The sequence below is a fragment of the Triplophysa rosa genome, linkage group LG9, assembly GCF_024868665.1.
Source record: "Triplophysa rosa linkage group LG9, Trosa_1v2, whole genome shotgun sequence".
NCBI classification, from domain to species: domain Eukaryota; kingdom Metazoa; phylum Chordata; class Actinopteri; order Cypriniformes; family Nemacheilidae; genus Triplophysa; species Triplophysa rosa.
In genome coordinates, this window is record NC_079898.1 from 16,651,600 (window position 1) to 16,671,404 (window position 19,805).

General features: G+C 37.4%; 2 protein-coding genes across 3 annotated transcripts in view; both read left to right on the forward strand.

Annotated features, from left to right (window-relative positions):
• The first annotated feature begins 1,898 nt into the window (after window positions 1-1,898).
• On the forward strand, window positions 1,899-4,895 carry si:dkey-187a12.4 (uncharacterized). The gene is made up of 4 exons (XM_057342234.1): window positions 1,899-2,675; window positions 3,017-3,234; window positions 3,434-3,593; window positions 3,815-4,895. Exons 1-4 carry the CDS (start codon window positions 2,426-2,428, stop codon window positions 4,021-4,023), a joined length of 837 nt encoding a protein of 278 aa, XP_057198217.1. The 5' UTR covers window positions 1,899-2,425; the 3' UTR covers window positions 4,024-4,895.
• Window positions 4,896-7,149: 2,254 nt separating this feature from the next.
• Window positions 7,150-19,805, forward strand: part of rin2a (Ras and Rab interactor 2a) — a 31,907-nt gene continuing 19,251 nt past the window's right edge. For both annotated transcript variants that reach the window (XM_057341893.1, XM_057341894.1), the window contains exons 1-2: window positions 7,150-7,342; window positions 17,631-17,726. In XM_057341893.1, coding sequence (XP_057197876.1) covers window positions 17,670-17,726 — 57 coding nt within the window. In that variant the 5' untranslated portion in view covers window positions 7,150-7,342; window positions 17,631-17,669. The remainder of the gene's footprint in view (window positions 7,343-17,630; window positions 17,727-19,805) is intronic.

Here is a 19,805-nt window from a genome sequence, read left to right on the forward strand (position 1 = left end):
TTAACAGCCCCCCATTCACAGGTTTGAAATGAGGAGGGCGTATAAATGAGGACAGAATTTCCATTTTGAAGGTGAACTACTCCTTTAAAGTCTACATTGTAGGGGGACCATAACATTGGCGGCGGACTGGCCATCTGGAGCACCGGCAGTTTTCAGCGGCAGCGGTAACAAGTGTTCGTCAATGTCAAAAGATTGACCAATCAAATTAAATAAAGACCGGGTTCATAGAATTCCAGCCAATCAAATTACAGAGACCACGCAGAATACAGCCAAGCGAACTAAAGAAGACAGAACTTTCAGCCAATCAAATTGAAGGAGGCAGAATTTAATGTCGGTAGGCGGGTGCTTAACATGCACGAACTCAAATGCGGGGATTCAGTTTTAATGATGACGGTGTTGTGAGATGTAAGAAAGCAAACATAACAAAGCCAACGGTTTTACAATAAAAATGTTAAATGGTAAGATACAGAGTTGCAAACTGTTGTGAATGTAAAGTGCTCAGAAGAAATAAAAGAATACGAAGGCGCGAGAATTCCGTGTGAACTCAATCTTTACTACAGACCGAACTCTCATACATTCCGTACACACAAACTCCTTCTTCGTTCCCCCTTAACCTCAATACAGATCTAATCTATATCTCCCTCTAGTGTTCGTACCTTGAAATAACATTCTGTAAACAACACCAACTACTTCACTTTTGTGAGTTTTGCTGTTGAAAACTTCGAAAAATGGTTTGTCACATAATTTAAGACGTGTTCGAGTTAACATGTCTAAAAACACACTGAAACATATAAGATTATAGCATATGAGGCATAAGATACGACTGTGTGTATATAGTCTATTTTACTAGCAAGGAAGAAATCAATTGACTGCAGAACTATCATCACAGGTAATGAAATGACTTTTAATTTTTCTGTCAAATTTGTATTCAATGTATAGCTTTAAAAAGCTTATTAAGCTATAAGTTAGCTGCTTACTTATTAAGCACAGAGAGTGAATGTTTTCTCTCCTCTCTTTATAAATCCTAAACACAAACTTTTTAAGACTTGTATAATGTTGATTTTGGACTTTATAGCTGTTGTAAAACAATATTGTTAGCAAAGTCTAGTCACACACACACAGTCATGGTCAGATTAAATACATTACCTTATATTACAATAAATACTTTATATTAAATTTACATGTTTAAGCAGGCTTTTATGTCATTTTGATTTCTGTTTGTTACTTAGAATGTATGGCCTTTACTGTTTAATGTTTTGTTGACTTTGCAAGGTGGCATGAACGTTCTTAAAAACATTTACATTTATGAATTATAGTGCTATAGAATGGTTTGTGCATCAGTGCGTTGTGCTATGTTATGTTGCGAGCTGGGTTTGTGGGCCACTCCTGCTGATGACGTCCAGGGCCACTTTTTACTCCCAGTCCGCCCCTTGATTTTTAAATAAACCAAATGTTGCTTATTTGAAAATGTAAAAAAGACTTTTCTACAGGTTTTTGTAATTGTTAGATTAAGAGGTAGGGTGACAATATTGAATTTGTACAGTTTAAAAATGATGATGGAAAGTCTGCACAATCTGTACAAACAAACATGCCTGTGTGTATGTTTGTGTGAAAAAGGGACAACTTTCCTGTAACATTATAATGCCTGATACAATCAATTATAAATTAATTTACTGCTGTTTTAATTTTATTAGTATTTCACATATTCAGTGTTGGGTAAGTTACTCTGAAAAAGTAATTAATTACTAGTTACTAATTACACATTCGATAATGTAATTAGATTACTGTACAAGTTACTCTCTACAAAAAGTATTTAATTACTAATTACTAATTACTTTCTATATCCTACATCAACCTTGATGAGTTAAGTGATTCAAGGATAGACATGAAACAGCTCTTTCAATTCATTTAAATAAATAACATTAAACTACATAAAGTATTATTATTAATTACAAACGTGAGAATTATACATTAAAGCACAGATTTTTATGTTAGACTTTGAATTTTGATGTAAATTCCTCTTCTGCACACACACATATTACACAAAGTATTTAGTTTAATTACATCAGAAGTAACTGTAATTAAATTACAGAAAAAATAAGAGTAATCCCTTACTTTACTTTTTCAAGGGGAAAGTAATTAAATTACAGTAACTAGTTACACCCAACACTGCACATATTAAACTGAACGCACGCCTCTAAACTATGTCCAGTGACGTCACTGGCGTTTGGGAATTGTAGTTCATTCAGTGTCTCAATGTTCCGCCAACGTTGCTGTGACGTTGTTGTAACGTGGTACGCGCGCTCGCTGGTAACCGCTTTGTTAAGCATTTCCGCATATTTCTCTAAAATATCGCCTTTTTATTAAGAATCGGATTCAGGGTTTAATTTTGCGATAAATTCAGGTTAAAACCGCGCTTTTATAAATGGAAGCAAACAATGTAAGCTGCTCAGACTGGGCCGTAAACAGACGGGCGGAGGGTCTGGTGAACAAGCAGGAAGACATGGCACTGGGGACAGTCCAGGGACCCTCTGAAAACATGCATCCTCTGCCGATCGGCAACAGCTCACACATCCCGGGACAGGCTGAGATGAACTTCCACAAGGATTCAGAGTCCTTCAAAACTGCAGCGATGACGGTGAAATGCATGCACGAGGAGGAAACGTCACCATCAGGTAACTGTTAGGCGGTGAAGATGATAGCAAGTTAGCAACATAAAACTTTAGTCTATTAGTTTTCCTTCAGTAAGTGAAATTCTGTCTTGAAAGGTATCAAATATGAACACATTTACACGTTATTACACGTTTTACTTAAATGCTATGGAGGAATAATAGCAGATATTGAAGTGCCAGTGAAATTAACATGTAAAATATATTTCTAACTACTAACTATAAATCTACATTTACCTCTGATTAAGATGCATCTATCCAAAATAAGTTTTTAAATGAAGAATACCACAGGCATTTCTGTCTGTATCTCTTAAAACCTAAACTATGTTTTGTTTTTCCGACTACAGAGACGGCAGCCTATAGACAAATCATATCCCTCCTTGTTGAGATTAAGGAGGAGCAACAGAGGCAGTGGGCAGTCTTGAAAGATCTGCAGGCCAGGGTTCATGGACAGGTGTGTGAAGAAGAGGAAGAAGAGCTCGACATGGATCTGCCACTACTGACAATGGAACAGCTTGATAAAACAGAACGACATTTAGAAGATTCTGAAGCACAGAGGAGAATGGTACTGATAACACAAAGTATTGTTGATGTAAAATTTCACAAATTTCAAACACAGGTTTACATAGAAGACGGCCGGTGCGTATGGATGTAAGGGTGCTGTACTCTGTACAAGGGTTCTATTATAACACAATATTTACAGGTTGTTACTTTGTAAACATGAATCTTTTTTGTAATTTAATTCATGTTTTAATTTTCCATAGGTGTCACACCTCTCACGCATGGGTGGAGCCACGGTAGATGACGCGGTTCGGCGTCTCATGCTCGCTGTTCTCTCTTATGATTTGGGCTCAGAGCTCAACTGGGTTGGAAGGGGACAGAAAAGAAGCTTCAGAAACACCAGACTGCAGGGTGTTTTATTTCGTAAGCAATCTTTAAAATTATATTTTAATACCTGCATTGCCTTTTTGACAAGACCAAGGGAACCAAGACAACAGTATTTGCCTGTTATAAAGTACTCTGTCCTTAAATCAAATAAGCAAGTTAGAATGCTGTCAAGGGGGTTTCACTCTCCTCACTCAAGTAAACAATTTGTCTATAATGTTTAAAAGAACAATCTTTGTTTTTTCTCTGTTTCTCCGCAGGTGCTTTGAAGAGAACGCCTGTAGGAAAGGAGGCAACACACCACCAGTTTGCTGATGTAGTGAAGAAATGGTTGCGGTTTGCCCCTTTCAGACAGAGAGGGAGTGGACGAAGACAGCACTTGAAGCCTGTTGAGTTCATGTGTCCCAAGTATCACAGTACTTTGGAGGACTGTAACCTGGAACCTGTGGAGGTTCAGGATTCAAAATAAAAGCATTAGAAAAAAAGGCCCATCTATGTGGGAAGGTGGACTAAGTAAATCAAAAATTGACAAGAGCATGAAGGGTTATTTTAAAGCTTTTTACTGAAAAGCTTTTTTATAAAAAAAAGGTTTTAACAAAGGATTTATTAGGAACGACATCACATGTATCAGTATCAGCATATCTTTTTCAAATTATTGGTGTTGAGATTAATAAAACGTCAAAATTCTCTTTTTATTTTTTCAACCTGGAGTTAAAAGTTTGTGAAAAACAGTAAATCGTAATGATTTTGTAACTCTTAACTATTTTCAATGTTGCAGTCTTAAATAAATAATAAAACAAGGGTCATATGGTATATCGATAGACACCTGTGGTCCGTCTAACGCTTTGCAGTTCTTTTTTCAATTTTCACAATCAAAATTAATCAAATGAAAATTGTTTTCAAACTTTCATTTTCAATTTTCATGGGTACTTCACAAATGGATAATTGTCTCTCAGTTTCATTTTCAGTTATACGTGTTTGGGTAATTGCTTCAGAGTTTCTGATTTTCGAACAAACACAAAAATTACTTGTTTTTCTAATTTTACATTTATGTGCTTGCGCTTGCAGCTGGATCGTACCATTATCGCCGGTGGTAGGGGTTTACAGTGCGTATTACTGTTTATATCAGATCACCGTTACCTTTGCACGTTAACCACATTGTCTGGACAATGAGAGAGTGGAGTGCGCTTGATTCATATGAAAGTGTGATCCGTCGGTTGGTAGAATGTCCATCTACAAAACATGTCGCTTTCACGGTTAATGTGTAATTATTATGAGACGTCATATTATCCCTTTATAACAATAAAATATATAATTTAAATGCCATATTATCCCAGGGACGTCATTTCCACTGGGGACAGGGGTGACATATGTCCCCCCCACTTTTCAAAATCCCGTTCGTGTCACAGAGAGTCAGCCTGTGTCGATGCGCGCGTCGCGTGCACACTAAAAAAAGATCACTGAAAGATTGTTTTCAATCACGTGGTTTTGATTTGAATTGAATAGAAACCTGTTTTTACGTGGTCGTTGTTTCGGTAGGCTATGTTAAAGCTGTTTCCTTATAATGGACTTCTGTGGGGAAGAAACGCGCAACGCGTGATTTATTACTTTTTTTGTTTAATAAGGACTCGTTCTTTTTACAGCAGTGTGTTTATGACAAGGCTTGACAGAAACGTGGGCTTCCCTGGTCGTTGTTTAGGTACGTTAAACCTCGTTAAGCATTTTAGAAAGTCATCCTCGTCTCCTTTCGACCGCAGATTCAAGTTTACAAGCCAAGTTTTCCTCCGTTTCTCAGTCAATACTCGCATTTCCCCCTTCATGAACATCCACTTTTGCTACACAATAAAAACACATTTTGGTTTAATCAATTTAAACAATCAAAAACAACGCAAAACATAGGTATTCTGAATTTGTGATAGGATTCAAATAAAAAACATTTCCCCCCATTTTGAACCCCTTCCACTTCTCAAACCAAAGTTACACCCTTGTATTTTCCCGTCAAAACGAGAAAATATATTTTTTTAACGACATATGATCTCGTTATTATGACACAATTGAGTGGAAAAATAAAATGTATGTGGCAGCAATACGCCACCCTACGTAATAACTCGGGCTGCGACTGATACAAGTTATCCATCACTTCTACTTTTTGTGCGTGCACTCACTGCACTTGCTGCCCGGCCGTTCCCATACAGATCCGCAGCATTGCCATCTACTGACTATAACCAAAACGGCAACCGATGTCGAATAGATTAATGATTACAGACCAGCCAGTAGTGTTAGTAAAAATATATTTAATACATGTGTAATACATAAGGGAGATAAATATGATTAGATAAACCGTAGGCCTTTCATAACGCGACAGCGATCTGGGTCTGTGGGCGGCTGACTACACCCCTACCACCGGCGATAATGGTACGATCCAGCTGCAAGCACATACAGTAAATGTAAAAGTACAAAAACAAGTAATTTTTGTGTTTGTTCGAAAATCAGAAATTCTGAAGCAATTACCCAAACACGTATAATTACAAATGAAACTGAGAGACAATTATCCATTTGTGATGTAGGCTACTCGTGAAAATTGAAAATGAAAGTTTGAAACCAATTTTCATTTGATTAATTTTGATGGTGAAAACAACAAGTTTGAGAAATCAGTTTGAGAGTTCTGTAAGTAGCCTAGCAGCTACACCGTCACCTATATTATATTGTTGGTTTGAATAAACGAGCTGCTTTTATCCGCCATGTTAATCAATATTTTTTTTACACATGATAAAAACTTTGCTCGGAAAATACATGCGAATAAAAACACGTACTTTAGCCCAGCCTAATAATAATTTGTCTATAGGTACATCCCCAGGTATCGCAGTTTGTTCTATTTATATAAGCGAATTCATTTCATTTTAACATTTAATTTTAACTGTTCGTTAATTGAAATGTGTGATGCTGGTTTTGAAAGTATGCTATCGTATTCTTTATTTATTACAGTTCGTTGAACATATTTTACGTTTATTTATTTTTCGTTCTTTTATTTAAAAAGTCTACCCTTTATGTGTCAGTTGCCTATACTGTGCTGATAATTTCTGATTTGTGAGTGATTTGTTTGTTAGAAAAATGTTCGTACCTAATTAAAAGTATTAATCTTCTTAACACACCTGTGTGTTTTGTATCACTAGTGCAGTCCGTTCTCGGAGCATATAAACACAGTCTGCGTGAGCGTCGCTTCTTGCTGGCACTGTTCTGTAGTTTATTAAAAGTTTATTCATTGTCAACGTGTCGCGACTCGCGCTAGACCATTAAATCCTACTGGAACAAGACCCAAACACACTTCAGGGAATCTTAGTTTCAATGGCAAACAGCTGATGGTTTATAATCGTATTTGGAATGCAAACCAATACATTTTGAATTGTTGTTTTTTTCATCTGGGAACTGCAATCTCTGATAGCTTTCCACTGTCGCTCCGGTTCTTTCATGTTTCTCGGGTTAGCATCAATGGATGGTTGGTCAAACAAAAGCTTTTACCCTCCAAAGACACTCCCAGCTGGAACACGTGATGTGAAACTTAATGCACATCAACTTTTGTTCTCCTGGAGTTTGTTTTTGCCGGGAGAGGTCGCATGCTTTAGCAGCACAGCGATGTCTTGCGAGGCAGAAAGAAACAGCCTCGAACAGTCATGTAGCAACACCTAAAACTTCACACAGCAGAAGAAAAAATTATAACCCAATGCGGTTATAAATGCGCATTTCATTTGCGCTTTTGGCAACGGGAACTGTAGTTTCGACTCGTCTAGGTAAGTCCCAAAATCCTGTTTTGGAGAAGTTACGTCGTGTGTTTTGTTTGTCGACCACAGCTTTCGTTACTACTACTATTGTGTGGAGCGTTTCTCCGTGTTGTGGTAAAGTGGATAGCGTTCGGCTTGTTTTCTTGTCACAATTTAAAGTTTAAAACTACAGGGCAAAACTGTTATTGCCTGCAATGTTTTTGTTGTTAGTCGCACCAAAACAGCTGCACGTTGTTTTAAAGGTTTTAGGTGAACTGGCATGAACCCTATGGAGGACTAAACCTGCAAAAATTATAAATAAATAAATATATATATACATGTATAAATAAATAAATATATAAACGAATAAATGTAATAATATGAAAATAAATACAGGAATGAATGGTTTAATAAAACAAAATAATTCGTTTTAGCTATTATTGATCTTAGCTTTAACTTTTCTTTTCATTTTTTAAATTAATTTATTATTTTTTGTGTCCATTTTTAATTATTTTTTATTATTATTATTTTTTATTTTTAGATTATTTTATTTATCATTTCCTTTTATTTTTACATTTATTTATTTATACGTTTATTTATTTTTATATTTATTTATTATCGCATGTATTTATTTCCACTTTTATTTATTTATTCTTGTATTTATTCTTACTTTTCTGTGTCTTGTATGATAATTAGATGGGTTGGTCTTGCCTACTATTGGTTCAGCGTAGATTGAAGCGTTTGATCGATTACTCTTGACTTGTTTTGGACTAACGTCACGTCACTCACTGATCGTTTGCTTCGTGTATAACGTTTAGGGCGTGCGCACAATTAGCTAGAGAGTTACAGCATTTAGCCAATGAAGTCGATAACCATGCATCAAATGACTATGTGTCATTCAGATTAGATGCACTTATTGAGGATTTATTACAGATTGACGGAGAGATAAATGACAAAGTTCTTCAAAATCTGTGCGAGTCAGGGGGTGCTAAGGTGGTGACCAAGTTCCGGTTACAGGTCCTCTGCCAAAGAGGTGCATGAACGACCTCAGCAGATTCGTCGATTCTGAAAGCACAAGACGACTTGATATTAAGATGTCTAATAAACACAGACTTTCTTGTTACATGATTTTGACATTCTTGTTAAGATTGCAAATTATTGGTATGATCGCCCGTAACGGCTGAAGCGAGGTGAAAAAATAAATAAAGCGATTTGACACGGGATTCGTACCCATACAATAAAGCGAGGCAGCGTGTCACTACGGTAACAATCACACTAAGCTATTTCGCAATGCTAGCTGCTGCGGATCTTTGCAATAATATCAAGATGTCACACAACAATATGCAGCTGGATGAATCAAGGGAATATGCCCGTTTTAACTTGTGACCTCTGTGTTATTTATCTCTTATGGAATGTAGTTTACGAGTACCGTTTAGTAACCACGTCTTTTTAGAAGGAATGGTTTCCATTTGATGGCCCCTGTAGTGAAAGAACGATGCTCATTACTACCGTGTTAACTTGTGACTTAAGTTCACTATGTCTCAATTCATTTACATTATGTTACATCATGTTACATTAAATCTTTACGCTTTTTCTAACCGAAAGGCTGCTTATAACTATCACTTTGACAAAGCGTTAGCTTGCGACTTCGGTTTACAAGCTCATCTGTGTAGTTAAACCTTATTACATTTTGTGCTTTATGATTTTCACCAGTTGAACTGTAACGCCACCATAGCATAGCACCCTCTGACTCGCACAGACTTTGAATGTGCTGCAAAGAGGCTAACAACCGAGGGAGAACTTTGTCATTTATCTCGCCGTCAATCTGTAATAAATCATCAATAAGTGCATCTAATCTGAATGACACACAGTCATTTGATGCATGGTTATCGACTTCATTGGCTAAATGCTGTAACTCTCTAGCTAATTGTGCGCCCGCCATAGTTACTTAACGTTATACACGAAGCAAACGATCAGTGAGTGACGTGACGTTAGTCCAAAACAAGTCAAGAGTAATCGATCAAACGCTTCAATCTACGCTGAACCAATAGTAGGCAAGACCAACCCATCTAATTATCATACAAGACACAGAAAAGTAAGAATAAATTCAAGAATAAATAAATAAAAGTGGAAATAAATACATGCGATAATAAATAAATATAAAAATAAATAAACGTATAAATAAATAAATGTAAAAATAAAAGGAAATGATAAATAAAATAATCTAAAAATAAATAATAATAATAATTAAAAATAATTAAAAATTGGCACAAAAAATAATAAATCAATTTAAAAAATGAAAAGAAAAGTTAAAGCTAAGATCAATAATAGCTAAAACGAATTATTTTGTTTTATCAAACCATTCATTCCTGTATTTATTTTCATATTATTACATTTATTCGTTTATATATTTATTTATTTATACATTAATTTATTTATAATTTTTGCAGGTTTAGTCCTCCATAGAACCCATCTCTATTTGGTGATGTTTAAGTTAGTGAGTGTCAGCACCTGCTTTGTTTATTTAAATTTCGTTATGGTTGGCAGCCGGTAATTGTATCGTATTGTAAAAAGGAGCTTGCCAGAGACTGAATGTTTTGACAACTTTCTTGTAATTGCATATAGACAGTGTAACTTTAAAGTTGCGTCTTGTAACTTCAGGCTGACGCTCATGACAACGATCCCATCATTGACCATTCGATGTACGAAAACTATTAATGTATGCTCTTTGATTTCTTGTGGTAGACACCAATGCACTTTTATCATCACAATAATTATCCGAACTTCCATTAGAAAGTTGCACAAGATCATATCCTTTCCTATCACTTCCTTCTCTATTACTGCATGTCTCCTTATGAACTGCTTCAAAAGAGAGGGAAGTTAACTCTGTGACAGTGTAAAGACAAAGTAGCTTGTGAGTTAATTTCATCAGTCTTTTTTTAAAACGTTTGCCAAATATTGGCATTCCTTAAAACAAGTTTTTGATTAAATTCTTTACTGACTAGCATCAGCATTTTCCACCAGTGGCTCTGAGACCTGTTAAGAGGATTATTCTCAAGCAGAGGGAAGTAATTTAACTGTGACTTGCCGAGAAAATGCGTCACTTGACAAGAATTTAAGAGTTGTGCAGTGACCGGCATTGGATTAGTTAGATAAGAGAATGTTTTCATGTGTTCTATTGACCAAACCTCATTTGAAAATGTCTGTCAAACATACTTTTATATTTACTTTTATAAGTACATATTTACTTTTATTTAAGCCATATTAGGAGCATGCTAGTCACCACTGAGCGGGTCTCAGATGCAGAGGTGTCAGGTGTGACTGGACTGTCTTCATTATGCCATGAAATTTGGTTTGATTACAGAGTTTGACAAATCAGAAACATAATAACAATTTACACAAGTCCTCTAGTACAAAGGTTTAAATACCCCTGGCTCTTAAAGGGATAGTTTACCCAAAGATGAAAACTCTGTCATCATTTACTCACCCTCTTGTCATTTCAAACCTATGACTTACTTTCTTCTGCACAACACAAAAGCATAACTTGAAGAATTGATGAATGTTGATAACTGAACAACGGTGGTACCCATTCACTTCTTTTGTATGGACACAAAACCAGTGCAGGTGAATGGGTACCACCATTGTTCGGTTGCCAACATTTTTCAAAATATCTTAACTTGTGTTCTGCAAAAGAAAGAAAGCCATACAGGTTGATTATGGCTGTAAGTAAATTATGACAGAATTTAAATTTTGGGCTGAACAATCCTTTTATTGCGCTGTGTTGGCTTCTGTAATAGTTGTCCTCATTGTGAAAAGATGGGTCTCAAGATAACATCATTCAGTCGCTGTTGGAAAGGGGTCAAATATGCAGAAGATGCTGGAAAGCAAAGAATGTGCAGGGCCTGGATATTTTTCTGAAGACCAGTGGACACTATGGCTCTGATAATGGACTCATGAACAGCTACCAAAAATACCTTTTTTATTTGTTTATATTTCTAACGTTTAGCAGATTCTACAAGGGATATCTAAAAATAGTGATCTAAAAGTACACCAAACTTGCACCAAAACAGTGCCTATTTTGTTGTTATTTTTAGGCTCTGTTTTGGTGCAAGGCTTCTGTTAACAATAATGCAGAAAAGAGTATAGGACAGTGCTATTTTGATTAAGCACAAGCAGGTTTTTTTAAGAATCATGTACATAGACATCACAAAGAGTAAGATTAAAGCTTTGCTTTTTTTTGATAAATGTAAACTAGTTCAGCTTGTGTTATTTATAGGTTGGTGTTTTCCCCCACTTATATTCTTCCTTTTACTGAAATACGTCTTCATATCTCAGAGTTTATTGCTGCTGGTAAATGATGTGATCTGTTTGGAATCCAGCTGTAGCCCTGAAACCTGTTTGGTTTCTTCAGACACACTGACAGCATTGCTTCTTTGAGCTCTTGCTTTTTACTTCAGCGTTCCAAAACCCTTCAAGTATGAGTTTGTCATCATTGGGAAGGGTCAAGTAGGTTTAACGACATGCAAAGCATGGCTGGAGCTTAAGCATGTAATTGAGTGTTGGACGGGTAACGTTTGTCTTTACACGCACTTTAAAACGTGTTGTTATTGTGGTGACCTCCTCAAGACCGTTTCTGAAGAAAATGAGAAGGATAATAGGCTGATGTGCTGAGACACGCTGCACCAATTCTTTCCACAGCGAATCATTAAGGATCCAGTTAGAGACAGAAATGATATCAGCTCTTCGCAGTCAGGAAGCTGCCAGTCTCCGGTGTCTCTGCCAAGAGAGTTTCCCACGGAATCACCTCACGCTTCCCGCTGAATGAGAAGCTTCTTTGTGGCTGACGCACAGAAACTTAGCCCTGGAGATGGAGAAACTAAATGAGAGAAAAGGGGCAAATTCTGAGGAGACGCAGACATTTAAGGAGATCAAAAGGTACATTAGGAGCCAAGTTTTACGAAAGTGGAGGAAACTCGATGAAACAAACGAAAGACACAAAGCACTTAACTGCAAAAACAGCACGATATGTGTGCCTGGAATTTGTCAACACATGTATAAATTGTGTTTTGATCCTCGTTTTGTCTGGTTGTAGCTATGGGACTTGTTATGTGGGGTGGAGCTGACCACATCCTGTAGAGCTCTGGCCTCTGCATGCTCCCTGACATTCTGTGTGTGTTTTTGTGGTTCTCCTGTCTGTATGTCCATATGGATCTGTGACTCACACACCCACTAAAATGTAAATTTCTTTTGTCATTTTCGAACTTGTCTCATTCCTGTTTCCCTGGAGAATTTTATACTGTAATGCACAGAATACCTGATACCCGTGATCGCCATTCACTTTCATTAAATGGGCAATCTGGCATCCCTCCTGTATTACACGCACACACAAAATGGTGATAGAATATTCATTTTAGGTAAACCATTCCTTTGATGCTGACTTAAATGGTCATGTCTTTGCAAAGTCCAACTAGTGGCATTCAGATGGTTTGGGTTTGTTGGTCTCTGCTGCAGACTGTGGTGATGAGAGGCTATTTCGAGCTCGTTTTCTCAACATTTTCCTCTGCTTTTGCAGCTGTGTCTGTTAATGTCATTTTTGAACCTTTCTGAGTCTCCCTGCAAGTCCTTTCAGACATAGCAGCAAGAGATCAAGCTAAAAAACAGTTCATCTGAACTGTCAGAATTCAGGTGTTATAAAGTAAAGAGTAGTTTAGCTGTTGCTGTCCATTGTGACTGATCTGCACAGGGTTCTCTGCAGGTTCTCTGTGGGTCCTGTGTGGAATTGGAGGTTATCCAGCGGGGTTTTTGTTTTGTGAGGTGTAGGACCATATAGCAGAAGGATCCTAACAAAGTGCCAGACGATTTTATGAAGCAATGGAAACAGACTCCATTTGCGCTTTCCACTGGACTCGTAGGGAGATTTATTTGCATAATGCTTTGAATAAGTGTTTGCAATGTATTTTAATTGTCCTATTTAATGTCTCTCCACTGTATATTGTAGACATTGAAAATACAGTTTTGATGGTTCCAAAACACCCTCCTAAGAGGGCCGAGGACTCAAGAGGTGTTAAAGGGATAGTTCACACACAAAAAAATCTGTCATCATTTACTCACCTTCGACTCATTCCAAATCTGTATAAATTGACTACCATAGTAGGAAAAATTTCTTTATAATTTTTTGTTCTTTTGAATACAAAAGAAGATATTTTGAAGAGTATAGGACAGCAAACAGTTCTGGGGCACTTTTGACTACCATTGTAATTTTTCCTACTATGGTAGTCTTTTTGGTTACAAGGATTCGTCCAAATATCTTTCTCTGTGTTCATTGTTCAACCAAACAAATACATTTATACAGGTTTGGTAGAACTAGAGAGTGAGTAATTCATGACAGAGTTTTCATCTTTGGGTGAAGTGTCCTTTTAAATAAATAAATAATACAAAATCATTTCAAATCATCTTCTGACAGCATTGAGACATTTTATCCTGCATTTGTGTTCTGTCTAATATTACTCGCTGCAATATATGCTGTCTGCAGTGCAACCCACATGACCTATGCAAACTGCCCGTCTGCTTTCATTAGCTGCGTGAATTACACTTGGAGTCTAAACAACACATTTCCAGTCCAGAAGGACTGGAAAGACGACATCATCCAGAGCAGCACTGTGACTTCCTCTTACAGCACAGGCAGGGAATAGGGCAAACGCAAACAAGATCGATTGCAAGAAACTTCAAAGTGTAGCTTGATAAACTCATATTTGAGTTTCAGGTTATTACAGAGGTCATGTGCAAGAGTTTCATGTAGTATGTTACATGCAAATAGCTTAGCCAGTTAGCTTTACATTCATAAAGTCACTTACAATAGCAAAAAAACAAAGACTTATTTAAATATTGACTTTTGCCATCACAATCTTTCCTGATGCAATTGTTTCCTATTGTCAACAAAGGAAACAATTAAGATGAAGTTAAGAATATAGAAGATATCTAAAGGCTAGTTCACCCAAAGATAAACATTCTGTCGTCATTTACTTATCCCAAAGTCGTTCCAAAGCTATAATTTCGTAGTTGTTTTTTTACAGAAAAGAAGATATTTTGAAGAATGTTTGAAATCAGTTCTGGGGCACCATTGACTACCATAGTAGTTTTTCCTCCTACAGTGGTAGTCAATAGTGCCCCAGAACTGTTTGGTTACAAACATTCTTCAAACATCTTTCTTTGTGTTCAGCACAACAAAAAATGTATATAGGTTTGGAACAACCTCCGGGTGAGTAATGTTTATGACAGAATGTTTATTTTAGGTGAACTATTCCTTTAAGATGACGATAAGATTGAAAACTTGATTTGGCTCTAGATTTGTGCACAGTGCATCCAATGCTTTTGGTTGTTTTGTCAGACAGACGGTTGTTTTATACTTGCATCATTCATGTGCAAAACGTGCAAAAAACGCCACAAAAAATCCAACACAATCTCACTAACAGTTATTAACTTTTCGCATTATCTCATTTGTACATTTTAGTATGATTTACTCTCGTGCCAGTGATGGTTAGTTTTATGGGTGGGGTAAGCCAAGGGGAGGAGCTTTGTACATTTTGGAACTACTGTACCTCATACATTATCATAACATAATGTCATAACATTATTCTGAAGTCGAATAAAAAGTGCCAGCAGTCCGAACATTTTACTTAACATTTCATGTAGTTTCACAGAAGAAACAATACAAGGTCAGAATGACATGTGGTGAGTAAATGATTGCAACATTTACATTTCTGGTTGATGTGTGAATGAGTAGATGAATGTTTGCATGCGTCACATTCTGTTTTGTTTCTTTCTTTTTTCATCCATCATGTTTTTAGAAGAAGTTATTGTCATGTCAATGCATGTTCAAAAGTTGTCAATCAACTTTTTTTAGAGTGTTGACCTAGCAACTGTTGCTTATCGTACTAAACTGTAGAAAACCTCAGTGTCATAACTTGTGCTGTACGATATGTTGTATCACCTCTGAAATAGTGAGCTGTTGTTTGACATGCTTTGAGTTGTTCTCTTTGTTTATGGCTCAGCCGCTCTAATTGCTCGCAAGCTTTATTTCCTGTTCAACCATGCCAGGTCTCACAAGACTACAGAAAATCCTCTCTCCGCATCCAGGCACCTGTTATATGTGTGTCTGTGTGTGCTGAAGGAGAGCGGCAGGACACAGAGCTGCTCTGTGCCTCTAAGTTCAGATGTGTCTTTGTGTGGGTCAGAAGAGCCCAGCTGAACAGTCTCCTACATCCACACTCAATCATATATTTATATACACACACGACACACACACACAAACTGGAGATGATTTTGTACAATGGTACAAGCCAGCACAGCGTAACGACTGACCCCGTTTGGATGACAACAGGATACGAGTTTGCCTCCAGTGTGGTGTTGTTTGCAATTGTTGACATTTTAGATGAGCATGAACAAAGGCTTTTCCTTTGATGGGTAATTTTCCATGTCGTGACATCCCTATTGAGATGATATTGAGGGAGATAAATGGCCAATTGAAAGAGACTGCATGTCTGTACTCTACAGTGGCCAGTTAATAACTTTCCCTGTGTTTATACTTGTTCTGGCAGTCAGAGCGGTTTCCTGTTTACCCACCGAGCCGTGTTTGTGTGTCTCTGAAAGAGATACGGGCACAGAAACTAGATGTGAGGGTTAATAACAGCTTGTCTCCTCTGGTTGAAATACTGAGGAGAGCTGAATGCGTGTTGTGATAACTCATTACAGTAACAATACGAGTCTCCACATAGACACGTCAACCACATATTAGTCAGCACACTGTAGCAGAAATGCCTTCAGGAAACATCTCAGAATTAAGACTTGGATTTCTTTACCCCAAACTCCAGCTACTTCCTGAAGATCCCGCACCACAACATTACAATTTTGCTTTTGATTGCCATATTTTTAGCCAGGCAGATAGCAAAAGAGGCTTTTTGGCTATGATGTCCAGTCAGGAGAGTATAGTGAAAGAAAGGGGTGTGATTCAGAAGAGGTACTATAGACTGAAGAAAGCAAGGATCTGGGAGGAGATGCTAATCACATCAAAGGATCTACGAACCAGATCACACATGTGTTAGCTCAACACATAAATTCACTGAATGAGGAGACAAGGAAGAAAGAGGCTTTGTGTTTCCTTTGTGGAGTCAGGTTGACATCGTCTTCCACAGTGTTGTCTGTTCTGTGGAAGACTGGAAACAAGTTTTTTCAGAGCTTTGATGCATAACTCGGACAGCTGTGCAGGATCAAAGGGTCTGGGTGTTGGGGATCTGCTGCATCTGGAAGTAGGTCAGATCTGGATCTCACTGTAGCTGGTGGTGGTCCTGTGCAGCGGGAGAGAGACCCTCGCTCATTGTGAAGAAGAAACTGCCCTGTAAAATCCCCACTTGAAGACTATAATAGTATTTTGATTTGCAGGATGTTATGTAATGTACTTTTGCTTTTAGTCATCCCAGGTGGACACCTCATAAAGCTGGTTGAGAGAATTTCAGTTGTAATCCAAACAAGGTGGATACTTTAAAAGCAGCTAACTTACGACTACTTTAATATTTTGGTCACGTCTTAGTATTAAAATAGTCTGAATCAACATTGTTATGGGCACAAGAAACCTTGACATGAGTGAACTTCAGGGAAAAAATAGAATGCTTAGTATGCGAAACTATGGCCTGTTTTTTACTGTATGTGCACTCCACGGATGGAGTGTATCCAAACCTCACAGAACATGTGTTTGCTATCTGTATCTTGGTGGGTTATCGCCACATTCCAGAGCTTTCTGTCTTTCTTTACTGGGAAGCTGGTTTTTATTCTTACCTGAGATGGCCCTTCAAATCACAGGTGATGAAGTGTATTAGAATGCTGTATGTACCTCTACATAGTCCATACCCTTTTCTTACAACACATTCTCACGGCTTGAGCTTTGACCTGTCAGGTCCAGCTGATTCCTCATGTGTGTTTCGTGGCTGAAGCTGTTTTGAAAACTCTGAAGAGACTGAACAAAGATCTTACCTGTTTTTACTGGTTCTTTTGTCTTTGTTAAGTGACAATATACTATTATAAACCGCATAGCCCTTCTTATGATCAAGAACAAGGTGTGTGCTAGTGTTTGAATGTGTAAGTACTGTGTATAACAGAATTGTGTGTATGGGTGTAAATGGTGGAGTTGAGGAAATACAATTTAAGCAGGGTTTTTTAAATAAAGTTTTGCTGGCTGCTTTCCTGGAAGTCTAAGATATTTTGCTAGTCTATCCATGCAAAATGTGTTGGGATTTCACGTAACATATGTGTCTTTGGTCCACAGAGAACCAGCCCGACACAGAAAAGCTGCATAGACCCGACCATGTCTGAGGCGGTGATGCAGTCCTGCCTCATGGACCGAAGCAGCAGCTTTTTTAAGGTGAGTATGCAGATGTTCATGGGGTGATAGAGTATCTTTTGATAGTTGCCGTGTGTGTGTATCTGCCTGTCTGTATGTAGATTTGGATTTAACAATTGGGTGTATCCGTGTTTGTTTTCATACTGTTGTCAAACTGAGCCTCCCATAATTGGGTTTTCTTTTTTTGGCACCTTTATGTTTATTATAAAAAGTATTATATCAATGGTATAAGATTATTAGTAAACAAATTAAATAAACTACCGAGAATGTAAAAAGTTATGTTTGTATTCATGTCTATTTTAATCTAATTGCAAATCTGCTTTTCATAGTTTAATCTTTTAGTACATTAAAGGGATGGTTCACACAAAAATGAACATTTCTTTCTTTCGCAGAAAACAAAAGAAGATATTTTGAAGAATGTTGCTAAATGCACAACGGCAGTACCCATTCACTTCTATTGTATAGACACAAGACCAATGCAAGTGAATGGGTACCGCCGCTGTTCGGTTACCAGCATTCTTCAAAATATCTTCTTGTGTGTGTGTTCTGCAGAAGAAAGAAAGTCATACAGGCTCGAAATAAAATGAGGGTGAGTAAATGATGACAGAATCTACATTTTTGGCTGAACTATTCCTTTAACGTTATTAGCTTACATAGTAAATACTAATGTTTCAACCAGCAGTAACTGACAGAACTGAATCACACCACCACTAGGATGAGATTGCTTTAAATAAACGTTATTTTTTCTAGCCAAACAGAGCGCAGGTTGCTCAAGGCTCTGGTCCTCTGGAGTTTTAATGGAACGCTCTTTTGTTCATTTACTCTTGCTGCAGGTTGTGAAGACTTTAAAAAGATGATAGATACAGTTGTAATTTAGGTGAGCTATTTTTCCAGCAAACCAAGACGACTAATTATTTTAGGACAAGTGTACTCCCTTCAGCATGTGTTGTGATAATTATTTCATGCCGCGAGGTGCAGGGGGATGTAATAAATCTGCTTGTGCTTCGCTGTTAAAAGGCTGTAATAAATGCATGACAAGATTATGAATGTCAGTGAACAAGAGTTAATATTCTTCCTTGTTTCCTTTACATAACTCTTTCCCGTAGCTATCTCATCCCTGTCATTAATTTACATGATCCTTCAGACGAATTCGGGGAATGGATACAATTTTGCTTTCGTTGTTTATTAAAGGAATAGCACAACAAAATGACAGCTCTGTTATTGTTTACTCACCTACAAACCTCTGTGACTTGTATGGTGCTTTTTGGCAGCACCTGTACTTGTTTATATAGAAGAGAATGGCCTTTAAAATGTCACCTTATGTTTTCCATGGAAGAAAGAACTCAAAGGGAGGAGTAAATGATGACTTAATGTTTTTGGAGAGTACGCTGTTCCTTTAATTAAATAGCTTTGCTGCTGTCACCCGGAGTGTTTATTTTTCTAACACTCTTCTCAGTGTCCGGGCTGTGTTTGGCTGAAGCAACCGTGCTAGTAAAATGTCAGCACATAGTTTCCTACAGTTTGGGCTGCTTTGTATGCAGTGAATGACTTTACCTCACCGCTGCTTTAAGACAGGCACAGATGACTGCAGCGTTTGCGAGTGATCTCCGTCTTACCAGTCTCCCGAACAGCATCCAGCACCTCATAGGCATCAGAGTTTCCTAGCAAATGTCCAGACAGGCAAAAATGCACCTTTATTCTGCCTCATCACCCTTTTAATGGCTCATCCCTGCAGCGGTACTGTGGCGGGACATTCTGTGCTTCTGTCTTTCTTTGCAGGCTTGCAAAAGTTTGCTCTGTTATGTGTAAAGGGTAGGCGGTCCTATTCTCATCCTTTTGGCCACCAAGGAATTGCTGTGTTCTTGTATAAGTAAATTTGATAAAAGGACATCTTCCTTTTTTTAGCTCAAAACTCTCAGGGCTGTTCATGAGGATTGCACAATTTCATTAATGGACTATGGGGAAGTTCCTCCGCAGTATTATGCAAACAGAAATATGTTGCGAAATCTGTCGTTTTTGTATAAAATGAAAGAATGGTTGTTGTAGATGCGTTTTGTATTTAGAACATTATAAAAAATGTGATCGCTTATGAATATTATT

Coding starts and splice junctions, on each gene's coding strand:
- si:dkey-187a12.4 (XM_057342234.1), top strand. CDS start 2,426: ATGGAAGCAAACAATGTAAGCTGCTCAGACTGGGCCGTAAACAGACGG. Junction 2,676..3,016: donor GGAGGAAACGTCACCATCAG/GTAACTGTTAGG, acceptor TTCCGACTACAG/AGACGGCAGCCTATAGACAA. Junction 3,594..3,814: donor ACTGCAGGGTGTTTTATTTC/GTAAGCAATCTT, acceptor GTTTCTCCGCAG/GTGCTTTGAAGAGAACGCCT.